Source organism: Lipophrys pholis (genome assembly GCF_963383615.2).
Source record: "Lipophrys pholis genome assembly, chromosome: 1".
Classification (NCBI taxonomy): domain Eukaryota; kingdom Metazoa; phylum Chordata; class Actinopteri; order Blenniiformes; family Blenniidae; genus Lipophrys; species Lipophrys pholis.
In genome coordinates, this window is record NC_137635.1 from 32,792,108 (window position 1) to 32,819,545 (window position 27,438).

Below are 27,438 nucleotides of genomic sequence, written 5' to 3' on the forward strand. Positions count from 1 at the left end.
GGTGATGACATCAGCACCAGCATCATCACCCTCATCATCATCCTCAGTAGCAGCAGCAGCCATGAGGCAGAGATGCAGCACGAGAGGGAGGAGAGGATGGAGCACAGTACACATCAGAGAGACAAATATGGACAAAAACAAATAAGGCAAGAGTTTTACACTGAGGACCAAAAGAAATAGGAGAATTTTATTTTTTTAAATATTCCAAAAAATGCACAATTTACCACACGGATTCCAAAAAGTTGATGCAACGTGATGCAGATGTTTAGAAAAACAATTTACACGTCTCTGAAAACCATTACGACACGGATGAGGATGCTGAGATTTCAGTTGATTGACAGTATTAAAGGTGCAGCTTTAAGTAGATGAACTGCAGTACACAGGTCAGTGGAGCAGAGGAGGCAGATTATCCACTGTGGTGACCTCTTGGAGGGAGCAACGACCATTATTTTGTGTATTTAGTATAAATGATGCAAAAAGGAAAAACTGGGTTTTTTTGTTTGTTTTTTTGGACTGTTGCAGAAACAAGATTTGTTTTGCGGGTTGAGCCGGTTAAAAGAATAAATAGAGGGGAAACAGATTTATCACGCGGAGTTTGGTGGAGAATGGTGCAAAGGCATTTCAATATCATTACCATCATTCCTTTTTTAACAACAATCAATAAATGTCGGTCGTTGCTAATGACACGGAACACAATTAGACAGGCAAAGAGTTGCAAAAACGAAAGGTTTTATTTTATTTTTTTTATTGAGAAAGGTATACAATGTGATCGACTCAAAAACTGAAGAACCCACTCAAATTAAACCCCCTCCCTGGTTAACTACTGGTGGGCCAGCTCATATGGAGTCGGCTCAACAGGGTCCACTGCTCCTTTCATAAACCAACTAAAAACTAAACAAGGGACATGAAGTCATGAAACGTGATCTAACTGGACCGACCAGAAACAAAAAGGAGAAGAAAACCCCAAACTGCAAGATCATAGAAAATCACTATACCAAGATCTGTGCTGCTGCTGCCAGAATGAGGGGAGAGAGTGAGCTGCACTCCCTCCTTCTCTGTACAGGTGTATAATATCGCTGAGCAGCAACACCTGTTGGGAAGGAGACACTCCCAGAATGAGAGGTGAGACAGAAGGGAGCAGGAAACACTGTGAAGAGACCAGTCCCATGTGGTTCAGCATTTTATTGATTAAATATTAAAGTATTCCTTCAAAGAGACGCCCACAGAATACATGTTCTGAAACCTCCGTACACTTATTAAACATTGACAATCTGTTCAGGTGTGTAAGCGCCTCACTCTTCATACACTAATTCACTCCCTTTAGTTTTAAACGTTGCGTCACAGGTTAAATGGTTAGTCTGTTGTTTAGTATAAAGACATTTTGTTTCCGCTGATCACAGAACACTTTTAATTATTCCTTTCGAGTCCATTTTGAATGAGCTTTGGTCGAGAGGAGACAGCGGTGCTTTAGGATCGTGTTGAATTGTATTTTTTCAGCTGCGAAATGTATTGTCTTCACAGACAAAGTGTTGCAGAGCCCATCCAGTCGTTTCCACAACGTAATCATGATTTCTGTTGTTGCGGTGCAGTATTGACCTGAGGTCTTGTTCTTTTTGCTCTTCAGTTCATTTGAATCAAATGATTATAAAATGGACGGTAGCTGGTGTGGTGTGATATTCCTAGTCCTTATAATTTGATGTTGAGAGACACTTTTCCTAAATGTTCCACACGATTGGAAATCTCTGTCCATGCAGTCTTTATATCCACTCATGTCCCTGAATTGTTGCCAATCAACTAAATTAGTTGCAAAATGCTTTTCTAAATCACTGTCCTTGCTTTTTTGGGAAATATGTCACTGCCATCTAATTCAAAATAGGCTCGTTTACTTAATGAAATGATAAAATGTCAACCTCTGATAATTCCTCTTTGCACTGTGAAGGGAAAGTTGTGTGGCATGCAATTTGTTGTATCCTATTTTGCATTTTACTTGCTGTCCCAAGGTTTTTGGAACTTTGGTTGTTAGCAAAGGTTTGCAAACTAAACTAATCACTTTCTGATTGTAGACTCTTGAACTTTGACTCCTACGCTCACAAAAGTGACCTGCAGTTTCCTTAAGCGGTGTTAGAAACAGCTTTTTTTTTTGATCAAATCATCTGTTGTTGAAACTGAATTTACTTTGTCAGGCAAATTGAGTTTTTTTGGCAACTTGCCAAAACCTTTTCCTCATTGTTGAATAAATCAGTTTAACTGATTTGATTTAAAATGTTTTGATATTAATGCCCACATGGTTAGTGAATAGAAACATAATTTAAATATTCTAATTATGTCAAGGCTATGATGGATAAAGATGTATTAAACAAAATTATCCATGGAAAAACTCTCTCTCGCTCTCTCTCTCTCTCTCTCTCTCTCTCTCTCCAGCTCCTCCTCTTGCTCTGTTTGGGCAGATTTTTAGCCCTGAGTACAGGACAGGGCAAAGGTCACGTGTGTGTGTGTGTGTGTGTGTGTGTGTGTGTGTGTGTGTGTGTGTGTGTGTGTGTGTGTGTGTGTGTGTGTGTGTGTGTGTGTGTGTGTGTGTGTGTGTGTGTGTGTGTGTGTGTGTGAACATATTTACCAGCGGTGTAATTATTCACCCAGTCACACAGAGCACTTTCTTCTGATCCTCTGACATAACCGCACAACAGATAAACGCACAACAGACCTGCAGTGAAATGTTTGACAATAATTTAAAGGAGATTTTCCAAATGAAGAAAAACATTCTTCTTCATTCCATATTTATATTTTCAAATTGTTTTACGCAATGAAACACAACACATGTTTAATAATTCACTTTTAGCAATACTGAAAATATACACTGTGAATGTTTGGCCTGAATGGTTTGAGTTTGATTTGTCAACATCTCCAGTAAAATAACTCCTTTAATTTAATTTAACATACATGGAACACAGATATTCTGCAACAGTATTTTTGGACGAGGAAAGTATTGTTGTGTTTTGTCCTTGAAAGTAGATGTTGATGTTTTTCATGGAGAAAACTGAAAACTTAAAATGAACTTTGCTCTGCCTGCTCAGAATAGGTCACAACAAGCTCAAAACTTACATGTACCCTGAAAATGGAGCAGCTAAACTGGCCAACTTTTCTTGAGAGTATGTCTCAAGCTTTAATAATCCAAATAGTTGAAGGTCACGTTTTGTGCTGATTTATGGAGAAAGTTACATAAAAACTGAAACTGGTTGTGAATTTCTTCTACTGTATGTCTATGGAGACTGTAAGTCTTTGTGGTCATTGTATCTCCATTTCTGAATTTGGTTACAGATTCACATCTCATCTGAGAGGCTCCATCAGTTTTGTGTATTTTTAAAGTCCTGCTCATATGTACATTCACACCACAGATTAAAGCAAGTAAAAAAAAAAGAAGAAAGGAACCTAAAAACAGAAGAAAATGATCATGATTGCTGCTGAGTTTAATGACGTGTGTGACGGGTAATTCATATCAGCGGGACAGTGTGTATGTGTGTGTGTGTGTGTGTGTATGTGTCATTGTGGATGTGCATGCATGCGTGTGTGTTTGTGTGGTTGTATATTTGCCTGCCCCACTTCATCCACGGAGCCAGCAGATTGGCTCTCTGAGAGGAGACTCCTCTTTACCAGCTGAATGCTGCTGTCCCTGAAGGGACAGACAAAATCAATAAACCACGTACAAACTAACCCCAACCGGTTCAGAGCTGCCAAGTGCAGGGCCTTGCTTTTCCACACGGGTCAACAGTCAAGTGCTGTGGCTCCGAACCCAGAGATGGATTACTAAAATCACTTAATAAACAACAAACAAGTAAGCAAACAGTGAGGGGACTGTGGGGCGCTCTAGGACAGATATCTCGTATGAATACAACTTTTGTAAGAGCATTTTACAATTTTATTATGTTTACATGATGACACTGAAACAGTATTTTACAACACAATTTTCTTCTGTGATTTCCACAACAATTTACATATCCTTCTTAAGGCACAATGAAGAGAAATATTTCTTAAGAGGTAATTTTTGGGGATTCAATGAAGTTAATTCTTACAGTGTTAAAACTTCACACATGCACTGTTTTGTTTATATCATTGGCACATGTGTTGTCAGTTTTTACTCAAGACAGTAGTTTCATTAAATCAAATATTGGTTTTGACATTATTGACATTTGCCATTTTATTTGCAGAGGGGGTGGTGCAGACCCTCCACCCCTTCTTTTATTGAAGCCCGTGTTCCACACATAGCTCTATCAATAAAGCGACAAGCCTTGAGAACCCCTCAGATGACACATGAAAGTTTAAAACAGCAAAAAGACTATTTATTCCCAGCAATACTCCCAGAGATTAACAAAATTAATAAGAGTATGCCCTCACTTCCTATGTGAAATAACTGTTTGACATGACACTGTACTCTACACCTCGTTACCAATGCCTACGTCTTGTGACGCACACCGCCCCTTGGCCACCAGGTCAAAGACCTGTTTATTTTAAATCTTCACCCAAACTCCTACCGAGGCTTAGTCTCTCCGTCTGTCAGACGTGACCTGCAGGTTTTTCGGGAGCAGCACACACACAGCAGCCGTGATGCAGCGGGCTTTGTTCGGCCGGAGCGCGCAGCTCGCTCAGCAGGCAGCGGCGGCTCTCGACGGTCCGCTGGCCGCGAGAAGCGCACCCATGCTTCAGCGCCTGGACCGCTCCATGTCCTCCGTCACCATCCCTCCTCCGGCGTGCATGCTCCGACCGCTGGAAGCGCCTCTCCGTTACCTGTTCGGACCGGGACCCTCAAACGTTCCTCCGCGTGTTTTAGCTGCTCAGGCCAGGCCTATTATTGGTCATCTGCACCCAGAAATGTATGAGGTAAATGCTTTGTTAAAAGCTCCGACTTTTTGAGTTCATTTAATTGAATTTTAAAGTGTGTCTATTTATATATATAAAAATGATAATGCCAACCTTGATCTTGAATAAAGATTTCTTCGGGATTGACTCAAACAAAAAGCTGTGCGTAATTACGCACAGGATCGTGAGAAGCTCCACATCACCCAACACGTTTTATTGTTGTTAAAATATGTTTTACGTTTTTATTCTATTTTCTAGATTATGAATGACATCAAGAAAGGGGTCCAGTACATCTTTCAGACAGAAAACAACATGACCATAGTCATGAGTGGCTCCGGGCACGCGGCTATGGAGTGCGCGGTGTTCAACACAGTGGAGCCCGGAGAGAGCGTGCTGATAGCGGTCAACGGCATCTGGGGAGAGCGCGTGGCAGAAATTGCAGAGAGAATGGGTAAGTGTTCAGATACAGAGTGTGCACAGGGGGTGTAAAAATTACATATCTTCTACACTGATTCATTTTCAAATAAGTTTTTAGTCTCTTACAGCAAAAAAGTTATGATTCAGTCAGGAAGTCTGGCACTAAGGTCAAAAAATACAAATAAAAACATTCATGCCTGTTAGACTCAATTTTATCATCAAATCACGCATAAACAACGTCGGACCAAAAGTAAGTGCAATCCAGTAAGTGCAGATATGATAGCTATGTTCAACATTAACTCAACTATCATAACTGTACTTAATGGATTACTCAAAACCAAATAACAGGCTACATCTGCAATAAAGAGAACATAAAACACATTTGCAGCATCGCATTGCTGTCTGTTTTAGGGAATACTTTAGTCTTTTAATTGTTTACAAATCACTTCATGGATCAGGTCCTTCAGACTACCTGGCAGAAAATGTTCCAAAATATGATCCTAATAATGATGATGTCATTATCATATCATTTAAAGCTTCCTCTTGTAATATCAAACTGATGTTACATTTCAATTGATTTTTTTTCTCCTTTTCAAAATGTGAAACACCATAAGCTCTGTTGTATGTATGATAGGTGCTGTATGAACATTATAACTATGACTATATATTTAGGTACATGATTGAAAACTTGTCTGTTAGTCATTTGGAACCTAAAAGAAAGATCTTTTTTTTTTTTAAATTGTGATAATTGTGGCCTCCAATAAAAAATAGCAAAGGTATCAGTTCTTACTTGATATGATTTATGATCATTGGTATGATTTATAATCCAAAATATAATGAATGATCCAAAAATTGTTCCATTAATTGTAAGAAATCTAAAATCCATGGCAATTTTAACATTTTGAATTTAACACTATTATGTGGGAAAGGTAAATTTTTAAGATGCACTTGTATTAACATATCAATTTCTTGTTTTCTTTTTTGTCCACAGGGGCCAACGTACACAGAATGGTAAAAAACCCTGGAGGGTATTTCACCAATAAAGAAATTCAACAGGTGAGCACCAAGTTTTAAAATATTCTATTCAACACTGTGAAACATTTCCAAGAACACAGGCAGGGATTTTAACTTCTTCATACATCCCTCCATAGGCCATGGAAAAACACAAGCCTGTCCTGTTTTTCCTCACACACGGAGAATCCTCTGCCGGTCTCTGTCACCCAATCGATGGCATTGGAGACATCTGCAGAAAGTGGGCACCCTATCATATACAAGTCTCAAATTAGACCCCAAAGCCTATAATGTGTCAAAACAATTCTTTATTTCCCATTTCTCTCTGCAGACATAACTGCCTCCTTCTGGTTGACACAGTTGCTTCACTTGGAGCGGCACCCATTTTTATGGACAAACAAAGTGAGGCAACGATGAAAGATTAACGTCTTCATTTTGCCCCTCATTGTGACTGTGAATGATTTATTATGCCTCCTGTTGTATTCCCAGATATCGACATCCTGTACACTGGCTCTCAGAAGGCTCTGAATGCACCTCCCGGCACGGCACCCATCTCTTTTAATGACAGAGCATGGTGAGAACAGACTCTGGGCTGTGTTCACTACTGCATGTTTCCATATATGCATTCTGAAGCGCTTGTTCTCCCACACAGCCAAAAGATGTTCAACAGGAAGACAAAACCAGTATCCTACCTCTTCGATATGACACATCTGTCCAACTACTGGGGCTGTGATGGTCAACCAGCCAGAATGTAAGTCCACTGAAGTATAGTTTACATTTCTCATTGTCACACAGGTTTTTATTCAGGCTGTTGCTGGAATCAGACTAAAATGAAAGTCTTGTCTTTGCATTGAAAATGTGTTTATACACAAAAAATAAAAGTGATCCAAAAGAATTTAATAGCAATGTACATTAAAACAAAGTTTTACTGATGTGTGCTCTTAGATATCACCACACGGGGCCAGTGTCTGGATTCTTTGCTCTGAGAGAAAGTCTGGCAATTGTTGCTGAGAAGGTAACAAGATATATTACAACTATTAAAACATTCTTATCGGTTGAATTTCTTTGTTTTGGCTGTTTATAAATTCTGGAATTGATAAGGTATTTTTTCTATTCTATTCTATTCTATTTTATTCTAAAATTAAGTTATGGTTTCATTATAAATAAAGATACTTTACAGCTTGAAACCATTAAGTGTACACGATCAGAAAAGACGTCAGGAAGTCATCAAAACAAAATCTGATGAAGCTGCAAAGAAAAAAAGATAGAACTCAGTGAAAGTGGCCGAGGAGAAGATAGTTGGCTTTAAATATCATTGAACTTTTTAATCAAGTTTGAAAATATCTATTAATTCGTCAAGTAAATTATTTCTTTCAAGTCAATCGTATGAGTAGATGTCCACACTTCACTTTGCAGTGAGTCTGTCTGTCTGAACTCGGTCAATGTTTGTCTCCCTCTAGGGGCTGGAGGCGTCCTGGAAGAAACACAAAGAGGTGGCAGCATATCTGTACAAAGGACTGGAAGACTTGGGCCTCAAGCTCTTCATCCCCGACAGGGTGAGACAGGCGTACAACAGAAGTAGATTTTACATGCACAGATTATGGTATTTGTGTTGGTTGGTTCTGACTGCAGTCTTTTCCTATTTGTCCCTCAGGATTTGAGGCTTCCGTCCGTCACCACCATTGCAATCCCTCAAGGTTATGAATGGAAGGAGCTGCTGGCCTACATGATGAAACACCACCAGATGGAGATGACCGGGGGACTGGGTCCTTCCATTGGCTTGGTCAGTCCATACAGAATTTAATTTATCTTACATCATCACTTGAAAGAAAATACCAGCTCATCATTTATATTAATTAGAACAAATCCAACAAAGAAATATTATGGTGCTAAATTTGTGTGATGACCCGAGATGACTCTTGCGGGGGAAATTGGTTGTAATAAGAGCTGAATCATCGGTTTGGGGTTCGGCTCCCTGAATCATCCTGCTGACTCACTGCAGGCACTGCTCTTACGCACTGTGCTTTATTTTCCACCTCTCTCTTAATTAGGTGATGAGGATTGGATTGATGGGATACAACTGTGAGACGACTAATGCTGACAAGGCACTGCACGCCCTGGCAGACGCTCTGAAGAACTGCAAAAAGAGCCGGGCTTAGGAGCCCTCACCCCCCACCCACTGATGGTGGACTCGCTCATCGGGGAAGAAGAGAAGGAACATTTATTGTCTCCACCTGCGGGACAGTCGGAACAATACACACATTTCAGATCACACTATTTCTGTGCCTCTTGACTGCAGAGATTTTAGAACACATACACTAAGTGCCTTGCTTCTATAAAAAAAGGTAACAGATGCAAATGATTAGTGCACTGAAGATTTCATTAAAGTGTGCTTTATTTTATCAAACATGTCTCCTGCATCTCTGAATTAATAACATTGATTCATTTAACATGTACTTTTTTTACTTCCAGGTTATAATGTATTTGAACCTCTTACCCTGAAAGCTTCCATTATTGTTGAAACTGACTGATTTGATGAAATGCAACCCCTCCTCCAGAAAGCCTGGGACATTGCACAGAATGTAAAATAACCTGCACAGAGCCAAGAGGCATATTGAGTATTTCATCTCCTTTATGTTTTATGTGATGTTATTTTCATTTTGCAGTCCAGAACTCCAGCATTGTAAACACTAAATATATGAATGGAAAGCCTAGAATTCCTTCATTTATCCATCTTCTATCAATCTCACTCCCAGCTTACGGGCAAAGGCACAGTACACCCTGGACAGTCTGGTTGATAAAGGGTTAACACAAAGATAAATACGTCCAAATGCACACACTATTACAGCCAATTTTAGAGTCAAAAACTAACCGTAAACTCATATTGTAAAACATGTAGTAAAAGAAAGATGGGGAAGTAAAGTTGAGACAGCAGCATGCTCATCACTGAGGTGGGAACCGCAGAGACCAAGCTTGGAAGTTTTTATAAATGTTTGATTATTTTCTGCTGGACATAGGATTCCAGCAGGATTTGCAGTCTTTTCTCCTGCATTTGGTTCTGAATCTTTCCCGTGGGTGGCAGGTCTGACGTGCAGGCAGGTTTTACCACTAGGCAGTGCTGTGGTCATGGTTGGAGATTGCTGTTGGTTTCATGGTGAGAAGAGAGTGAGGTCACTTTGTCTCAGTTGTAATTCTGGTTTACGAGAATGTATTGGTTATATATGAAATCTGGGCTATACGACGGTTATGAGAAAAACTCCCAAGTTGTTGGACTGATTTATTCCTGCTCTCAAGAACCACCTCCAAAGTGCTGTGGGTGACTGGAGTAGATCCCAGCTGGTTGTAGGCAAAGGCAGTGTACACCCTGCAGAGGTCACCAGTTCATCTCACACTCTGAGTTAAACCTATGAAATGACTTCACTCCAGGGAAGACATAAACTTAATTATCGTGCCTGGAGAGGGGAAATCATACATAGCTGGAAAAGTCATGACAATGAGAGTGTTTGCTGGTTTGATTCCCACAGCTGGCGGGGTCACTTATGTTGGCCCCAGAGCATCACCCTTCATCTCATCCGCTGCTTGAGCGCCCTAATGTCAGCTAACCAACTCTTAGTCTCTAGGATGAGGTACATGCAGAGAACCAAAACTTTCTGAGATTAATAAAGAATTGTTATTTTTTTTTAAAGGTAGAAGGTCACATGGCCATTTAACATCACACACAAACATAACAGCAAACGCAAGAGAATCAGCAAGACATGAAGCAGTACCTCATATGGTGTGTGTTCATGAGGAACTGGGAACTAATAAAAATACATCTGAGCTCTAATCAACTGGTCACTTTAGAAAATTTGGTATAAGCTAATGTGACATTTGGCAATACAACTGCATTTATACCTACAACCCAAGGAATAGCACTTCACTATGTAATAGCAAAACGTATCACTTTCAAGGGGAAAACAGCCAAATCCCATCATTTTAGTTACATATTCAGCTAAAGGCCACAAGTATTTCTATCAATGTTATTATTATTATTATATTCAATTATTATAGTATATATTATTAAATTAATATGCTTCTTGACTAATTCTGGTAATGGTATCTGTGATTTTTTTTTTCTGTCGGTTTTTTTTTTCACTTTTGTTGCTTTTTCTTAAACAGTCTTGTAACATTTGTTTTAAATCGCCTGTCCTTCAACTTTTTTAAACTACCAGTACTTTCACTTTTTCATAAACCACTAGTGCTTCAACTTTTTCTTAAATGTTTCTTCCTTCAGTTTCTTCTTCTCCAGCTTCGTCGGCATTACAGTTTAGCTGTTTTTCAACTCCAGCATTCACACTTCAGGAAATGCATCTTTAAAGTACCCTAGTTAAAAATCATAACAAAGAACAAGAAGGAGAGGAAGAAGAAAGCTATATCTATGAAGGTAGATGTGTCTGTACATGCCTCTCGTTTCCTCATTACAATCAACTACATTTCCCATGAGTCCTTGCGATACGTGCCAATACGTCACGCCGCATGAAGACGTTTCGCGTTTAGTGATTTTATTCCTGCACTTCGGAGCAGTTTGACGTTTTCGCAGTCTTCCTAGGTGCAGTTTGCTTCATTGATGGCGTGTCCTGTCAGTCACACGGGTAGGTCAAATGTTTATTTTGAGTCTGACACTAAATACTGTGATATTGACGTAAACAGACCAACGGTCAGCAGTGAATGTCGCGAGAGGTGTTGATTTACGACAGCAGCACTGAGAAGAATTGAAAGCTTTTTTATTTATTTATTTAATTACCGTAAAACTAGATAAAACGTGTGTGCGGGTGTTTGTTAAGCCAAGTGGCGAGCTGAACCTTCTGTGTTGCTTCTTTTATCAAAGGACGAAGAGTATTTCATCTTTGATTTCTGTGCATTTCTGCACAGTCAACACATTTACTCTCCAGTGTTTTCCTCCCCATAACTGTACAAACCACCCTCTGCTATTCACATTCAGGATTGCAGGTTTGAGGTCAGCTGAGGTCTTCAGTGTTGCCTCAGTGCCATCTTCTGGAGTTAATGGACTCCCTTCAACAGTCCTGTTCCTGCTGCCCTGCATAGTTTCTGTTTCGGTCTGCTGAGACGCACCTGATCTAAAATATTGAGCTGTTGTCAGGTTTCTGCAGAGCTGGATGGTGATTCATCAGTTTGCATTAGGTGTTGTGAAGCAAGGCCACGACAATACATGCAGGGATCTGCAGGATTTGGGGAAACGTCAATATGCATTTCAGGATATTTAAAATAAAAAAACTAAATGGTGCAAATAATAGTCAAAATCGATGCATCCTGAAAGTGTGCACTTGCAAGTGGATCCAAGTTTGGATTCTGTGTTTGGGACCTTTCTGAGTGGTTCTACATGGTCCCTGGACCTTCAGCCTCCCCCACTATTCAAAAACCCTGCTTGTTAGGTGCATTAGAGGTGACTCCTGTTCTTTCTCTGTCATCTGTTCCTTTCATCTCATTACATTCTCTGCCTTATTTACTGCTACACCAACCATCTTCCTGTCCTCCTCCTCTACATCCATTCGTCTTCTGCAAGGTCTTCCTCTTCTACCCGTGACTGGCAACTCCATCTGCATCATCCTATGTCCAATACTGTATATGCATTCCTTAATATATCTCTCCTGAGCACACGGCCAAATCATCTCAACATGATTTCTCTCACTTTGTCGCTAAACTGCTCTAACTTAGCTGGCCCACATTTGTAGATAGACGTGTGTGATGTACTCGCCCTCACACCCACACCTGCCTCTCACCCAATGTCAACTGAGATCAGAGAACAGAGATCCCCCTCTAAGAGACCCTAACCTGAATAAAAAACATATATAGGAGTACTGATATATAATCAGTAAAGACTTCTTGATATATCATAGTTAAAAAAATAAAGCTTATTTGTTGTGTGTGTGCGTGCGTGCACATGCATGCGTGTGCATCTAAGAAAATCTGAACATCATTGGAAAGTGATTTGTATTGTCAGTTATTTCTAGACTAATAACATACACACTAGAGACTTTAATAGCATTTGTTTTATTTCAGTTGTGCTGGTTCCAACCCAGACAAATCACTCTGTACTCCACCACTGTCTCATTTGCTGTGATACACATGATTGCATTGGATCATTTGTCTTTAGGTTCTGCAGAAACCTGATATTTCCGTTCTTTTGTGAGCTCTTTGGAATCGTTTGCAAACGAAAGTGGTATCCAAACATTTATATACTGAGGGGTCCATCCAGAAAAGATATACAAACATGGAGGTGAAATATGTCACTGAAACTGTTTGAATTCAATCATATCTTTAGAATTAACTGCAGTTTGTTTACGCATATTGCTTTTATTGACACTAAGACTTTGACAATACTTTTATAATGTTTCTAGTTTTCATTTCCTGTTTATGAATCGATGCGTTGCATGTCACAGAGACTTTGGCATGATTTAAGATGGGTTTGTCTTTAACCACTTGTCTTTGTTTTAGTGATGCTGCAGCTTTTGACTTTGTGTTTTACCAGTGGAACTGAACCCGGCTGTCCTCGCCCTGGATTGGCTCCTGGGTACCTGGGAGAGCGATGAACCTGGAGAGGGCTGCTTTCCCACCATTAAACCTTTCCACTACACTGAGACACTGAACTTCAGCCACGTTGGACAACCGGTCATCAACTTCATGTAAAAGTTCACCTTAATTATGGAGAGATCATCAAAATACTAGAGGAATTTTCACAGGGAGAGGTCAAATAATCAAGTTTTCCATCAGGGTCAAATGTATTGCCAGGGATAATCATTACAACAAAGAAATAATCTTCCACCATGACGTTTCCTAACAGTGCAGAGTTTAGCTGTCATCAGACCGTGCAGACGTCTGATGGTAACTTTTTATTTACTCTGGACTTTAGAGGACACTGACTGATATCGCTGTCAAACATGAGTTCAAACTAAATTATCACGTGCAAGTATTTTACTTTATTCCAGAAAGAACCAAAATAAATCACAGAAGTTTCCCTGCACTTTTAGTAATCTTTTATTTTTTTTATTTTTTTTTTTTTTATAAGCGCTTCTCATTACTATTCGTCTCCATTGGAGTTTCCTCAAACTGTGCAAAAAACTACGAGGCCTGCTTTTGACTGTGATCCAGAAGAAAACCAGCAGAGCTCATGCATCCACAGCTGATTCTTCACCCGTGTCGACGTTGTGTTTGACAGGTTCAATGCGTTCCATGCGGACTCCAGAAAGCCTCTGCACAGAGAGAGCGGCTTCATCCGGATGCAGCCGGGCACCAACAGAGTGGCATTCATCATTGCACAGAACTCAGGTACGCTAAAATGATAGAATTCATGCCTATATGTTTCATTCTGACCGCTTCACTTAACCACAATGGAACAAGTCACCTCTCATGAACTCATACATTAGTTCCAGTACATTCTTATTGATTATTAGAGTGACTTTGAATGATGTTGAAGTTTGTTTTATTTGGTTTAATTTTGATTAGTTGTCCTCAGTTTCTTCAAACTGAGATGTACTTCGTGTTTTACTGTAAATAAACAGACGTGAATGTCTTTTGCAGGACAAAAATCTACATTTTTGATTAACTTCATCCGTATTTTGCTACTTTACGTGTTCAGACTCTTGTTTCTTGTTACTCTCGTCTCACATCTGAAAAAGACAGGCGTAAATATTTAAACGAGCTTAAAGGCTCCTACAAACTGAAAGATTTTCTCCTGTACGTCGTATATGTATGCTACCTGAAGGAAATAAATGATGTGATCCAATAATCATTTGGAATATATGGCAGGTCCAAATTTTCTAGTTTATGTTCAAAAAAAAGCTTTTTTCTAAATCAAATGATAATAAACGTTATGGAACAGGTATGAAATAAATGCAGCTTTATGTGCGATTCTGTTTCTGTCTGTGCAGGTCTGGTGGAGATTGAGGAGGGGGAGTTGACAGGGCAGCAGCTCAACCTGCAGACCCACGCTATCGCTCGAGTCTCTTTCGCGAAGGAGCCTCATGTGCAGCAGGTACAGCCCTGTTGAGACCATCTTTAGATTTAAAACAGTTCCACGTGTGAGTCACTGTCAACACAAGAAAAAAAACAAACAGGCACCAGAACTCCCCTCTGAAGCTTTTTTTTTTCAGAAAATAACTCCTGCCGGTCTGGTGACCTCGCCTGCTCTTTCCTGTCCCTCAGATTCGTCGAGTGTTTCAGCTCCGACCGGACGGGAAGCTGGAGCAGACAGTTTCCATGGCAACAGGCGACCAGCCGCTGATGCAGCACTTGCACATCACCTATCATCGGTCATCCTGACCCCACAAGCAGCGAGTCTGAAACTCTCCGAAAAATCACTGATCGTGAGCAGCTGTGCGGCTCTGCCGGAGCGTGCGCTTGTCGCTGGGAGAGGGAAATGAGTTATGGTGTTGCATACTTGCTAAACATTCGGTAAATCTTGCATTACATAACCTCAAGGAGCAATAATAGAGCAATGGCCAGACATGTAATCAAGGAATTCATTTAAAAAAAACAACTTAATTGTTGCTTTTTACGTCCCGATAATCTAAACTATACAACCCATTTACACAGAAATAATGGAAAACATGTCATCTATTCTTATTTTGCACTATTTTAGGATTGTGAACTAACACAGCTGCTTGTCCCAGACTCAATGCACTGTACTTTTGAGTGTGGGGTTCACAGAGGTTAGTTATGTGATGCTGTTATTAGTATAAGGTTATTTTCAGGGTAGAAAATATGACCATTTAAGGTCGCTGTTCCCCTTGCGTGCTCGAAGATGTCCAAGTTTGGTTCCTGTCTTCGAGGAGAGACGGTAAAGGGTGTGTGTGCTTGTATGTGTATAATGGATTTATTAAAAGAAACTGTTTGCTTGGCTTACATAACTTCTCTGCGTGGAACGGAGCGACACGCCATGTGCTTTTTGTTCACTCCTAGTCTTTGTTGAAATGATGAAACTGTCATGTCAGAAAAAAAATGCTCCTGGATTAAAATGTGAATTTTTAAACCACCAGTAGCTTAAAGGTTTTTTTTTCTTTTCTTTATATCTTCAGCTCAGGAATTTATCATCATTCAAGACACTGTTTGAAAGTAAATTAAGAAAAAGAAAATGTTCTATATATTTACATTCATCTAAATATCCTTGCAGCTGTGATGAGTTTAGGTAAAACAAAATTAAGTCAGTACATTTCTATAGCTTGCATTGGAGTCTTAACTGGTTAAATATAGGTTACATCAATATATTTAACTGGGCTGACATTTTGACCATCCCATCGACACGACCACAGTGGAAGAAAGGAAATACAAATGACAAATCTTACCCATGAGCACAATTAAATTACATTTACTGACAAAATTAGAAGGTTCTTCCTCAAGTTTTGTAAAGTACAACACACACGCCAACTCTTTATCAGGTTTTCTGAGTTGGTGAATGTAGGCGAGCCAGAGAGAATAGAAAGTGAAAGACGAGTGGCTCCACAAAGAGTTTCCATGATAACAATTGATATGTAGCTGCAAACGTGTCAGAACAGCGAGATAAAGTATCACAATGAAACCAGTCAGTGATGATTTCAACTTTATTGTGGGTTTAAAGAAAAAAAAAAAAACATTCACACACACATTTACAAAGGAACACTAAAAGTGACACCAATCGCGTACAGTCATCCGGGAGAGCCGATGTAGCAACGTATTGTATACTGCAATGGTCCGAGTTGTAATCAAAAGTAGAAGAAAATGAAATTATAAATAAAGTATTTACAGATTTAAAAAATAAAAATAAATCACGATCTATATATATATATATATATATGGACATTCAATATGTTCCATTCCTCTGTCTTTCAGTTCTTTGGCCAAAGGTGGGCCCGATGAGACCCTTTGTTTCAGTTTCAAATTACACCAGTATGCTTAACAGGTCATGTTTTGATCATATTTGGTAAGAGAAATGCTTGCTTGTGCTTTGGTAAAGAACAAAAGATTCACCTGATGAAGGTTAAACAGTTACCACCACCTGATAGTGCCCCTCGGACGATCCTTTACTTCTGATTCTTAGCCCCATTTCAGACTGAAAAAATCTTAGGCTACCATTGCATAAGCTTCATTACCAGCGCATCAATCACCCTCATTATTAAACGGCCGGACTCGTAATCTAGGCGGCGTTACACGCTTCTCACATCCAAAAAACATCACCTCACGTGACAATTAAAGCTGGAGAAGCCTGGTTTACTGCGCCGAGTGTAAAGCAGTGAGGAAATGCGTACAAGATTGATGCAAACACTGCTATTTAATGCTCTTGAATGTCACCCTTGGAATGAAAGCGATTCACAGACTCATCCGACAGTGGGGGATACAACAGAAACACGCTGCTGATGAAACATTAGTCGATGGGCATTCTTCACAGCAGGTTCAATCCTCACCAATAACGGTGACACGTCTCCTCTCCTGCTTTTTTTTCCCCCCACGGACAAGTCAGAGTTCGAGGCCGAAGCTCACGGCTCTTTCATGATGTAGACGTACATCGTGGTGAGGAAGTACTTCAGGGACTCAACGGCGGAGGACAGCCAGTGTTGTTCGGGCGTCAGATCTCTCTTCACTACACATTTTGTGATCTCCGCCTGGGGGAAAAACAGAAAAATACTCATGGATGAATTGACCCAAACCTGCTATTATGTGGTTTTCTGTCTGCAACTGAACTGGTAAATAGTGTACACAATACATAACAGAACAATCTATAACAGTGTCTGCAGCAGTGGGATGGAAATCCCAAACAGCGGAGAGCAATGAAATAAAAATATCACCTCTGTGCAGCCCACACAAACCATCCCTGGTGATAAAACCCTGACCCTTTATGAGACAGGATCCAAGCAGTCTTGGCTGTGAACAAACTCCAGCTATTCCCATTCAAACTGCAAAGCTCCACATTTATGCATTTTGCCATCTTTGGGCAAAAAGAAAGTCTGTTTCCATTAAAAAGAAAAGAGCAGAACATGCGTTTCGTACATTATGGAGAGAAAGCAGAGCACCGGCAGATTACTTAAATGATACTAATGTGTCCTCTCCACTTGAAGAACCTGCCCCGTGAGCCAAGATTCAGGAGATATTCATATTTCTGCATCATAAAGAAATGCGCAGAGTGAAAATTGTGGGTGCTGAACAACAGGACACCAGAATAAGTTTCCAGAGTGGTTATTGCTTCGATAAAATCTTCTACACCGACTTGATTCTTACTAAGGTCTGAAACAATAATGTCCTTGGAGTGCGGGAGAATGAAAAAACTCCACACACAAAGTTCCTGCAGTAATCACTGCATAAAAACACTTTTTTTTTTTTTTTTTTTTTAAATATAATCGGTCGGCCAACTCAAAGCATAGTTTGCGTTAGTAAAGATGAAACCTTTGAAAACGACTCACGGTGAAATATTACAACTGTTTTGCTTCATTTCTAATACAGAAAACAAGGATATTCCACAGGTTTCACATACTTTCTATGGCCACTGTATTTAGTCCGACTGAGAAACAAGATGTGGTGCTTTTCCCTTCCTTCTATCTTAACAGTGTTTAGATTGTCTCCAAACCTTCTTCTATGAAAAAATTAAGTTTAACCCAGAGGATTGCACAGACTACAGTGGGTAGAATAGGCTTGGATGATAGAGGAGAAACTTTAATGAAGGCAAAGGCCGCAAAATGTCTATTAGGTCTACCAGAGGGATGAATTGTACAGATTGCATTGTGTTATTTTAAAATAAATGACATTTGGAAGAAGTAATGTGAGGAGCCATGTAGCATTTTGATAATGTTGACCTTAAAATGCACATAGATTTACAATATCTAGGGAATAATTGCAATTATGAAATAAAAATGTGGTTTAACATTTTTAATAAAAAAAATTTAAATGTCCTCCCTGCATCATTATATTTGGATTGTCTTGAGGGTAAAGAAGGCAGAAACGTTGCATAAAAGGTATTCTGGTCATGGAGGGCCAGAGTCATCCAGCGTTCAGATTAATGAACGTCTTATCATGTAGCTCTGCAGAGCAACTGATAACAACCTCTTATTTATAATCCTGTGTTGGACAAGGGAAGGGATTAACACATCAAGGACCTAATGAAAGTAGGAACAAACCCTTCTGCCCCAGGAATGCGGTTCCTCATGAGTAAATTCATTTATTTGATAGTTTAATGCACGAGTCTGGCTCACTGCTGGACTGAAATTGGAGTTTCTGAAGCAATGGCGGAAAACACAATGCCATTTGTGCTATTATGAGAAATCTGGGTTCTTCGAGGAGACAGATTCCAAGATGTTTCGCCGTTGCGGCCTCCACAGCAGCACAATCTCAGTGATCATCCACGATTAACAAGCGTCAGTGGACACTTACCCATCCTCCACGTCTCTTCAGCCACTGAACCAGGAACTTGCGGACAAACTGTCCCAGACTGTCCACTATGATGTGCACTGTGGTCGGATGGCCGTGTCTGACGCAGTCCACTGCCAGGGCTCCAGCTACGGCATACATGGACACCACTTTACCCCATGTTATGCCTACAGCCAAAAAGACGACATCAATCAGTTACACTCAATCACTTGTTGATTTTATGTTCAAAGAACTCAGTATGCACTGGTGACAATGCTATAGGTAGACATGGTGGAAGTACCTTTCATACTTTTAATAGTTTAATAAGGGTTAAAGATACTGAGCTTCTATATCACATGTACAAGTTGAAAAAATGTGTCGACATACATTTTCTGCAAGTTTTGGTATTGAAAGATGCAAAAAATAAATAAAATAAATCCAAAATATTACTCAAATGTGGACCTATATTTGAACTTCCATTAGATTTAAGAGGGTAAATTGTAAATAATTCAGAAATTCATCTAGAAATGTTTGCGGTAATTCTATGACGTTGTGAGAGAAATATCTCGATGAATTTGGGAGAAGTGGCTGTATTCTTGTTTCTCATTCAAACGTTCCTACTTCACCTTTCATCCGAGTTTAAAGCACGCGTGTACAAGCAAGTAAAAAAAGGTCATGTACATGTACATTTTCAAACTTGACTATGGTGAGACTCACTGAATGTTTCCTTGATAAGAGAAAAACAACTTTCCGGACCAGAATTGATAAATAATTCCGCGCTATTAATGGTCTTCTGCTGCTTTCGATGGAGCCCACGCACTGTGAGGCTTCTCCTTCCTTTGAGTCTGTTACATATTCTCTAACCTGACTTAAAGAATGTGGGGCAGCTGGTGAACCTTGTACTGAAATAAAGCCAATACCTGGTTTAAGTCAACAAACTTTGTGCGTTTGTGTTAATGTGGCTGATAAGGTGTTTTATAGGACTGTGCAAGATGTAAATTCAGCAATGACACTATCGACGTCTGAACACGGTTATGAATTTAAAACTTGGAGGCAGTAAAACTGAAAGAAGGACAAGTGTTTGTTTTGGGGGGGGGGGTTCCCAACTTCTTTTACTTCAATAGGAGCCAAATGGCTCTCGAGGATATCCAGAAAGTATGGCTTCCAGAGAAGTTGGAACTGTTACAATGACCGTGAGTGATGCCGCGCAGAATCTAATAGCGTTGGCCTCTTCCTCGGAGCTGACCTCCAGTGTCTGACAGTGGCTATAAGAGGATACGGCTCTGGGCAAGCTTAAACAAGATAAGCGTCCAAGGAAACTGTCAGAGCACGTCATGTATCGCTCCCCATTGAGAAGCCAGCCAAGAATAGAGGCCAGATTGTCCGGGCTAAAGCTGGAGGAGAGGAGGGCGGAATAAGAAGGAACAGAAGTGGGAGGCAGGAGACGATTAATCTGCATTTTACTGAATTACAGCACGGCACAGATGGCAACTGGACCATTTCAGAAGAAAAATAACACGGAGACCACCTGCCTAATATTGTGTAGCTCCAACAGCCCTGCCCAGCCAGGGCTCCACTAGGACTCTGAAGGGGTGCCGTGATATCTGGCACCAAGATCATCGCAAACAATCCTCTAAGTTAAGTTAAGTTGTGAGGTAGTGTCACAATGGATCAAAAATATATGTTCAGCAAGTCACACGGATGGACTCACAACACCTCACACTTATTGTTGTGCTCCTCAAATAATTACGGAATCATTTTACTTTTGGGAGGTAGATTATCCGGCACTGCTTTCAGTCAGGACCCTTTCTCGTCTGTCCACGGTTTGCAGCCACGCTTAGTTAGCCGATATGTATCAAAATAACATCAGAAGAGACGACAGGATCGAAGCCTTCCCGGCATAACATTGCACAAGGTGTCACACTGCTTGGACCTGCTCGCCCGTTTCCCTGTGATTCTGATACCAGAACCAGCATTAACTTCTGCAGCGATCTGGGGTGCAGAAGCTTGTTTGTTGGACTGGATCTCACGGTTCAGCTTTCCCTCCCATCATGAATCAGTGAGCCTTTGGCAGCTCATGACTCGGTTGCTGGTTTGCAGTTTTTTTCCTTCTTTGGACACGGATTAGATTGGCATTCGTCAAACTATCAACCATTTATTTTTTTGCTCCAAACACATTCATTTGATGCTGAAGGACTCCTACCCAATAACAGATTATGGGAGATTTTTACACTTGTTTGTTAGTTCTCATACTGTTACGATTGATGGGTATATGTGACTAGAATGCAAGGAAAATGCTGTTTCTTTTTTGTTTAAAAAAAAAACTAAAAAAAGCAGGAAAACAAACTTGCATGACTCTTCTTCTATTTATATCCAGGTTTCAACCCTGAAGGTTGGAGCAGCCTGGGTTCACTGGTTTGTTATCCTTCAGGAGGAATCCCACGCTGTTTCCAGAAACTTCCCTTACGTGATGTCAAAAGCGCATTTTCAGCCAGACAGCGAGCATGAACATTATAATGGGCGAGTCTGGTTTTGATCTTCTCCTGGCATCTTGTCAAATTTGAATTGATCGTGCGGCCGGACCGTTTAATCTGTCCCCAAAGGCCTTCGGAGAGAAGATCAAGTCACGCTTTCCAGTCGACTGCTACAAAATGTCACTGCTGCTTTGAATAGCGCATGAAGCGAGTTGTCAAGGCAACTTATGTAAAGGATCAGTGCAAGTTTAAGACGAGCACAAACCAGTACAAGAGGAGGACCAGGCTGATGAAACAAACTGAAACAATAATGTAACTGTCAAGAAACTGTTTATCCTGATATGCTGCCGTTTCTAAATGCACACATGACAATACCCAACATTTAGGGACAACCACGCAAGTTGTTTATATGATAGAATATAAGTGAGACACCCTTGTGATCTAACCACAAATCGAGAGTTAGACAACCAACCTCCAAATCGAATTAGAGACATTTTTGTCTTGTCCTACCTCTCTCTTGCTCACTCTCTCTTTTCCTTCGGGATCTAAATACGCACCAAAATAACCCAAGAATTGAATTTTTGCAAGCACATGTTTGCAAATGCGTCGAACGCAGCTCAGTGCTGAAGTGGTTTGCACTGTTGAAATACCCCAGGTTGATTCTGCGTGAAGTTTACATAGTTTCCACGTGAATGGATGGGGTCTTGTTTTTTTGCTGGGTACTCCAGCTTCTCTCTCTCAGTCAAAAGACAGAATATTAAGGTTAATCAATGACTAAATGGTCTGGAAGTGTGAGTAGGTTTCCATCTGTGCAAGTCCTGCGATGCAGTGGCAACCTGTCTGGGCGGTTTCCTGCACTTTACAGTCAAATGACATCTGCCCCCGACCTCTTGACCTTTGCGCTCATAAAGCAAGCAAAACAAATATTATTCATTCTATATAATTTATATAGTCCTTCTCTAAATAAGCTCTCTCTGTCAGTTTTAATCATAGTATTCATTCAGTTTTTACACATTTCCAGGTAAATATTAAAATTTTTGGTATATTTATATTTGGTTGAGGGGGATCCGGTCAAATCCAGCTGATACTGGAAGAAAGGACTAATCCCTGTTTTGGTTGCTAATCCAACACTTACAATTTAAACTAAGCGACCAATTAAACCAACATGCATGTATTTGGATTGTGATATTAAGTACCTTATGAAAACCTACGCGAGGGTACGAGTGAACATGCAAACTCATCTGTTCGGATTACTTTTGGTTTTAATAATATTCATGAATAACTTGATCACAACAATTTTGTACGGCTTTACTTACATATTTATAGACTGTCTTTATTTAAATGCTCTTATCTTTTATTCCGTAATCTGGTCAATTGTTTTGCAACTCTCCCCCCACCCGAACCACAGCCTGAAGAGAAGATCATTGATTAAGCAACCATCTTTTTATGGATTGTTGTGCTTCTACTGTAACCTCAAAACTGGGGTTTTTTTTGGTTTTATTAAATGAATAAAAAAAGCGCTCAGTTTAGTAAACAACAGGTCCAAACATAGAAACCTAGATGTAGGGCTAATTATGTGTTTTAGATGAAGTCTCACTCCTACGCCTGATTCACTTCCACTCACTGGCACTGAAAGCTCCTCTCAGCCAGATGGACCTGGAGAGAACGACTGAACCATCCATCAGTGGTCACAAGTAGAGGTCATACATATTTTGTCTCCAAGTAATGATCTAGATTTGAATGCTGGTCATCCTAAGAAGTTTACATACATAAAGAAACAATGAAAGTATTTGATGTGTGATAATTAGTCTGTATTTTCTGACAGGCACCAGTTCTACTTATGGTTTTGTACAGTATTAGTCAGTGGTTGGGGGGGGGGGGGGGGGGGCTGAAAGAGTGTCTGCTCCCCAGATGCAACACACTGTATTTGGACACGTTCCTATAGAAACCAGCATTAACATCTGCAGCGGTTTGAGCTTCAGTCGCTCGACTGCACAGGACAGCCTTCACTCCCAGTGTGCATCAAGGAGCCTTAGCCGCCCATAACTTAACTCGACTTCCTCGCTTCTTCATTTGATAGACATTGACCCCTGCAGACCATGAACACTCCACCCCGTCAAACTCTTACACTTTTCTCCGTTGTCATGTTTCCAACACGTCAACTGTGAGGACAAAATGTTCCCTTGTTGCCTGAATAGGTTATTCCACCCACTAATAGGAGAAATGATAGAGATAGAATGTATTTTCACTTCCCCTCCCAGCGATCATAATGCTGACAAAGCTGATTGGCGTAGTTGACAATTTCTATTTGTCTCGCACAGATTTAACCCTGTGCAGAAATTGTGTGTTTGAACACGACGTCTCGTCACAAGAAAGAATTCCTGCTGGAAAAGGCATCGGTAACATCATGACGCTCAGGTGTCTTCACAAATCACACCCGGATCATTTTTTAATCAACACCTTGGGGTTTCTGTACCTGTCGAGAAAATTTCCGTTGCCACGCCGATGAAGGCATCGGACACCATGTTCTCCATGGAAACAGAAATGTTGAGCTGCCGCGCCACGTTCCTGTACAAACTGGGCTGTATACACTCCAGCTCGTCGCCTACGCAACAGAGGAAGAGGAGAGACAAAAAAGGAGAAAAGTCTGTGAGGAAGCAGGCAACTGGGCGACTGAATGAAACGACAAAGATAGAGGTGTTGCGGTCTAAAGCAGATGCGGGCAGTTGAATCCAACCTTTTCTGCTGGTCAGGATTAAATCAGATGAATCGGTTAGAAAATCAAACTGTACTGACACATGCGAGCAGTGGTGCGGGAATAGCCAATAACTGATCGCCGTCATAAAATGACCGATTCTGTTAAGATTACCGACGTTTCTGTGAGTTCGTTACTTTGGTTGTGTTTAAAAACCGCTGTATGGCTGTCCTGACAGTTAGGTTCACCACCGGCCGAAGCTATTGTGGCCATATCACATCACGGAACTCCCATTTACTGGAGAAGTATTGCCTCACTAATCCTGAATCCCTCCTTCTTACAGCAACAGTGCGCCTGTCAAGCATCAGCAGCTCCAAATCAGTATTAGCCAGAATAGATAGATTAACAGCCAATTTCACATTTTGTGTTACAAAGACAATAAAATACAACAACGGGGAATCCTAATTTTAGAGACTATTAATAGTAACAGTTACTTTTCCAATTAGTAGTAATTGGGGGAGGGGGGTTGTAACTAGTTAAGTTTCTTCACTGCATTTTGATGAACACAAACTAATAAATGTCATCCCATATTCATCTTTTAAAATCACATGTACCCAATACAGAAGGCAGGCTGTATGATTCAGCTGCGGTGGGTTCAGGCTGTTCTCAGACATAATGTTTACCTCATCATCTGGACCGAGCTTATAATAGCGCAGAGCGTTCAGTACAGATGGGGCTGTGTATGGGAGTCACATCCACAGCTCTGTCTGAGGCATGTGTCCTATCGAACAAATATATTTTAGTGTAACAATAGTACCGCCAGGTGAACGTACTCCTTCAAGCACTGACTGAACACAGTTTGTGAAAAATGAAGTTCATGCGTCATGCACAATCATTTCTATCCGATTTAAAATTTCTCATCAGCCTCATCCAGGCCGCTCTGCGATGTCATTGTACAATCAGGTGCTGATCTCCATCAGCTCCATCTATCTGTCTTCTATACTCGCTTTATCCAAATTTAGTTTGCATGTATAACTTGAGCCAATCTCTGCTAACGGTAGGCGAAAGGCATGAGTAAAATGTTGGCTATAATATGGAGTTTTACATTAATAAAACCCACAATTGTTGTCACATGAGATCCTCTAAATGGACCAAACCAATTCGTCACACATCTCAAATATAAACACTGCAACCAGACCAGTACTATGGAGAAAACATGTCAGGTTGGTTTGACTTCACAATGAGAAGAAACATTTGAATATTGTGGCGAGCTAAACTAAAGTTTACAAAGTTCGGCTGTGAACTCGTGTGAAGATCGACGACTTCATAAACATTGTTTTAGTGAATGTGTGAGGCTTTATGTACAGTCGGAAATGCTATTTATAATTATTGAAACCTCCATGCCATGGTTAGTATTCAAGGGCTTGTCTTCTTACCAAGACACAAAAGCACCATAGACGCGTCAGCGAGTGCCGCGTTGGTCGGAGAAAAGTTGATCTCACTTTTGGACCATCCCAGCCCGTTCTGGTTGAGCCTGGACAGGATGAAGTCTCTACACAGCGCCTTGGACTGGGACACCAGCTCTTTGTCGCTCAGCGAGCGGTCGAACACATCCAGCACCTCTGCAGCAAACACAGAAGACTTGCGCAGAACTTCCATGTCACTCCTGCAGGGAGGAACGGGGTCAGAGGGCTGCTGACCTCTCTGAATCACTGCCGTCTCCTCGTGTCCTCTCTTTATCCGCCGAGGAACAGAGTTCAAGGTTCAAAATGTGGAAGCTGCGAAGATAATTAACCAAGGTTTACTGAGAAATGAATGAACATTTTATCTGAAATGGTGATCTCTTCCCAGATTACCAATCATGACTTCTAAATTCCTCTTTGGTAAAGGACAGTAATACTAGTACATTGTAGGTCGGAATTTATTGTTTAGTGAGTTTGCTTGTTTGTTTTAACGTCACAATGTTCATATGGGAACATACAGTGCCAATAAAAGCATTCAGTTCAATTCAATAAGAAGCGAATGACAGCAACAAAATAATTGTACAAGAAAAGTGGGTGTCAAAGACGTCCAGGGTCTAAAACAAGACCAGAAACTTACATAAGAATATGATGGAGGCGTTATTGTTGTGAGTCACATGGTGGGATAGTCAAGATATTGCTACACTTCTTGGATTATGCAACAAGATCTGATAGCACAAGATGACATGAGGAATATTTATACTGGCAGGGCAGTAATAATGGCTCTATCCACATTTGACATTTAAAAAAAAAAAAGTGTGCAATCCGTTAAATCGTTTTCATAAAGTTCAAACCTCAATAACATGTCAAATAAATAATTTGTATGGGGGGAAAACACGCTTACCTGAAACATTATCGCCACAGGGATTTGTCTCCTCCCATGATATCACAATTAGTGTCCGATAAAGGATCTCCTCCGATTTATAAATAATACACCTTATGAAAGCGGCTCTTGGGAGTGTCTCCGGACCTCATAAAAAGAGGGATTTCCAAAGGAAAACAAAAAACCAACGCGAAACGTGAAAGGTTTCTAGAATGATAACGTCCTCAGCCTAAACGGAGCATGGTCACCTCGCCCCGCTTGTTTCCCTGAACTAAACTCACCGAGAGCCGCTGGTCCGAGGACGCCCACCTGTTGTTCCGCCTCCTCATTGGAGATCCGCGGGTGTGTTGGTTTCGCTCACAGGAAGAGTCCGGAGGAAGGGGCGGTGCCGCACCCGCCTCCAGCCTCACCGGCGAGCACCGCCTCACCGCGGCGGACAGAGGGAGACAAACCAACCGTGTCTTGCTTTCATTCACAAATCTGTGCGGATTAACCTGCGACGCTCGTCAATGGAGCTATTTATTCCCTCTTTTGTCGCGTTAATCCTTCAGACACTGACAGTTTTCAAACGCACAGATACAAGCGACATATCTGAGTGGTTAAAGTGCGATTTGAGCCCAGGTGGAACCGGGGAGATGATCTTTTGACAAAGTGTATGTAAGTGTTCCCACTTGAGGCCACTTCTGTACTTTTAATCCACCGAAGAAGACCAGACATAAATAGAGATGTCCTACTTCGAATGCACAGAACTTGAACAAAGCCCATTTTTGTGCTGCAGAGCCTACAATAACTTTATTCATAGCCGTATATATCTTTGTTGAAAAGTTATATGCAATAAGATAAAGCTGTTCAATTTGATTTCTGCAGAAAATGTGTCATTGTTAACTACGCTTTGAAAAACAACTTTGACATAATCTTCTGAAGGCCTTGTTCTGTGTGGATGTGGGATATTATTTAGTGAACTAGAGCACACAGTATATAAATTGATAAATTGATCTCTATTACCGTCATACTTTCATCACAGGAACATTTTGAAACGTTTCAATCCATCTGTGCGTTTTTCCTGACGCAATAAGCAGCCTTAGACTGATGGCCATGCTGATTGGCTTAACTGTGTTTATTAATAACTTCGTTACTGTCATTAAAGCCACACGGTCTTGCAGTTTCCAATATGGCCACTAAACGTCGCTGTTTGAAAATAAAAAAAAGAACACGGTCTCTCGACTTGACTTGTCCTTGTTGAGGGAAATACAATAGAATAGAATAGAATAGAATAGA

The 27,438-nt window shown here is 40.6% G+C and overlaps 3 protein-coding genes across 4 annotated transcripts; 2 read left to right on the forward strand and 1 right to left on the reverse strand.

Moving 5' to 3' along the window:
• The first annotated feature begins 4,262 nt into the window (after positions 1-4,262).
• Positions 4,263-8,992, forward strand: agxtb (alanine--glyoxylate and serine--pyruvate aminotransferase b). Its single transcript, XM_080473012.1, has 11 exons — positions 4,263-4,872; positions 5,110-5,302; positions 6,260-6,324; positions 6,420-6,520; positions 6,611-6,681; positions 6,769-6,853; positions 6,932-7,030; positions 7,225-7,294; positions 7,740-7,835; positions 7,934-8,062; positions 8,331-8,992. The coding sequence occupies exons 1-11, from the start codon at positions 4,600-4,602 to the stop codon at positions 8,436-8,438; spliced, it is 1,290 nt and encodes a 429-aa protein (XP_080329138.1). The 5' UTR covers positions 4,263-4,599; the 3' UTR covers positions 8,439-8,992.
• A 1,769-nt stretch (positions 8,993-10,761) lies between these two features.
• Positions 10,762-15,313, forward strand: thap4 (THAP domain containing 4). Of its 2 annotated transcripts, none has more exons than XM_080474088.1 (5): positions 10,762-10,910; positions 12,809-12,962; positions 13,496-13,605; positions 14,208-14,311; positions 14,430-15,313. In XM_080474088.1, the coding sequence occupies exons 1-5, from the start codon at positions 10,886-10,888 to the stop codon at positions 14,697-14,699; spliced, it is 663 nt and encodes a 220-aa protein (XP_080330214.1). In that variant the 5' UTR covers positions 10,762-10,885; the 3' UTR covers positions 14,700-15,313. The 2 variants fall into 2 exon arrangements, with proteins under 2 accessions (XP_080330214.1, XP_080330215.1); XM_080474089.1 differs by having other exon boundaries at positions 10,766-10,910; positions 14,482-15,313.
• Positions 15,314-15,859: 546 nt separating this feature from the next.
• Positions 15,860-26,433, reverse strand: bokb (BCL2 family apoptosis regulator BOK b). Its single transcript, XM_080466382.1, has 5 exons — positions 26,182-26,433; positions 25,254-25,595; positions 23,599-23,727; positions 18,673-18,836; positions 15,860-16,913 (listed from the first exon to the last, which is right to left on the reverse strand). Exons 2-5 carry the CDS (start codon positions 25,474-25,476, stop codon positions 16,788-16,790), a joined length of 642 nt encoding a protein of 213 aa, XP_080322508.1. The 5' UTR covers positions 25,477-25,595; positions 26,182-26,433; the 3' UTR covers positions 15,860-16,787.
• Positions 26,434-27,438: the final 1,005 nt, after the last annotated feature.

Bases quoted from the DNA above. Each gene is read 5' to 3' on its own strand.
- agxtb (XM_080473012.1), top strand. From the start codon at position 4,600: ATGCAGCGGGCTTTGTTCGGCCGGAGCGCGCAGCTCGCTCAGCAGGCA. The intron at 4,873-5,109 runs GTAAATGCTTTG...TCTATTTTCTAG, and splicing joins TGCACCCAGAAATGTATGAG to ATTATGAATGACATCAAGAA. The intron at 6,682-6,768 runs GTGAGGCAACGA...TTGTATTCCCAG, and splicing joins CATTTTTATGGACAAACAAA to ATATCGACATCCTGTACACT.
- thap4 (XM_080474088.1), top strand. From the start codon at position 10,886: ATGGCGTGTCCTGTCAGTCACACGG. The intron at 10,911-12,808 runs GTAGGTCAAATG...GTGTTTTACCAG, and splicing joins GTGTCCTGTCAGTCACACGG to TGGAACTGAACCCGGCTGTC. The intron at 13,606-14,207 runs GTACGCTAAAAT...CTGTCTGTGCAG, and splicing joins CATCATTGCACAGAACTCAG to GTCTGGTGGAGATTGAGGAG.
- bokb (XM_080466382.1), bottom strand. From the start codon at position 25,476: ATGGAAGTTCTGCGCAAGTCTTCTGTGTTTGCTGCAGAGGTGCTGGAT. The intron at 18,837-23,598 runs GTACAGAAACCC...TTTTGGCTGTAG, and splicing joins AACGGAAATTTTCTCGACAG to GCATAACATGGGGTAAAGTG. The intron at 16,914-18,672 runs GTAAGTGTCCAC...TTTTTCCCCCAG, and splicing joins TGAAGAGACGTGGAGGATGG to GCGGAGATCACAAAATGTGT.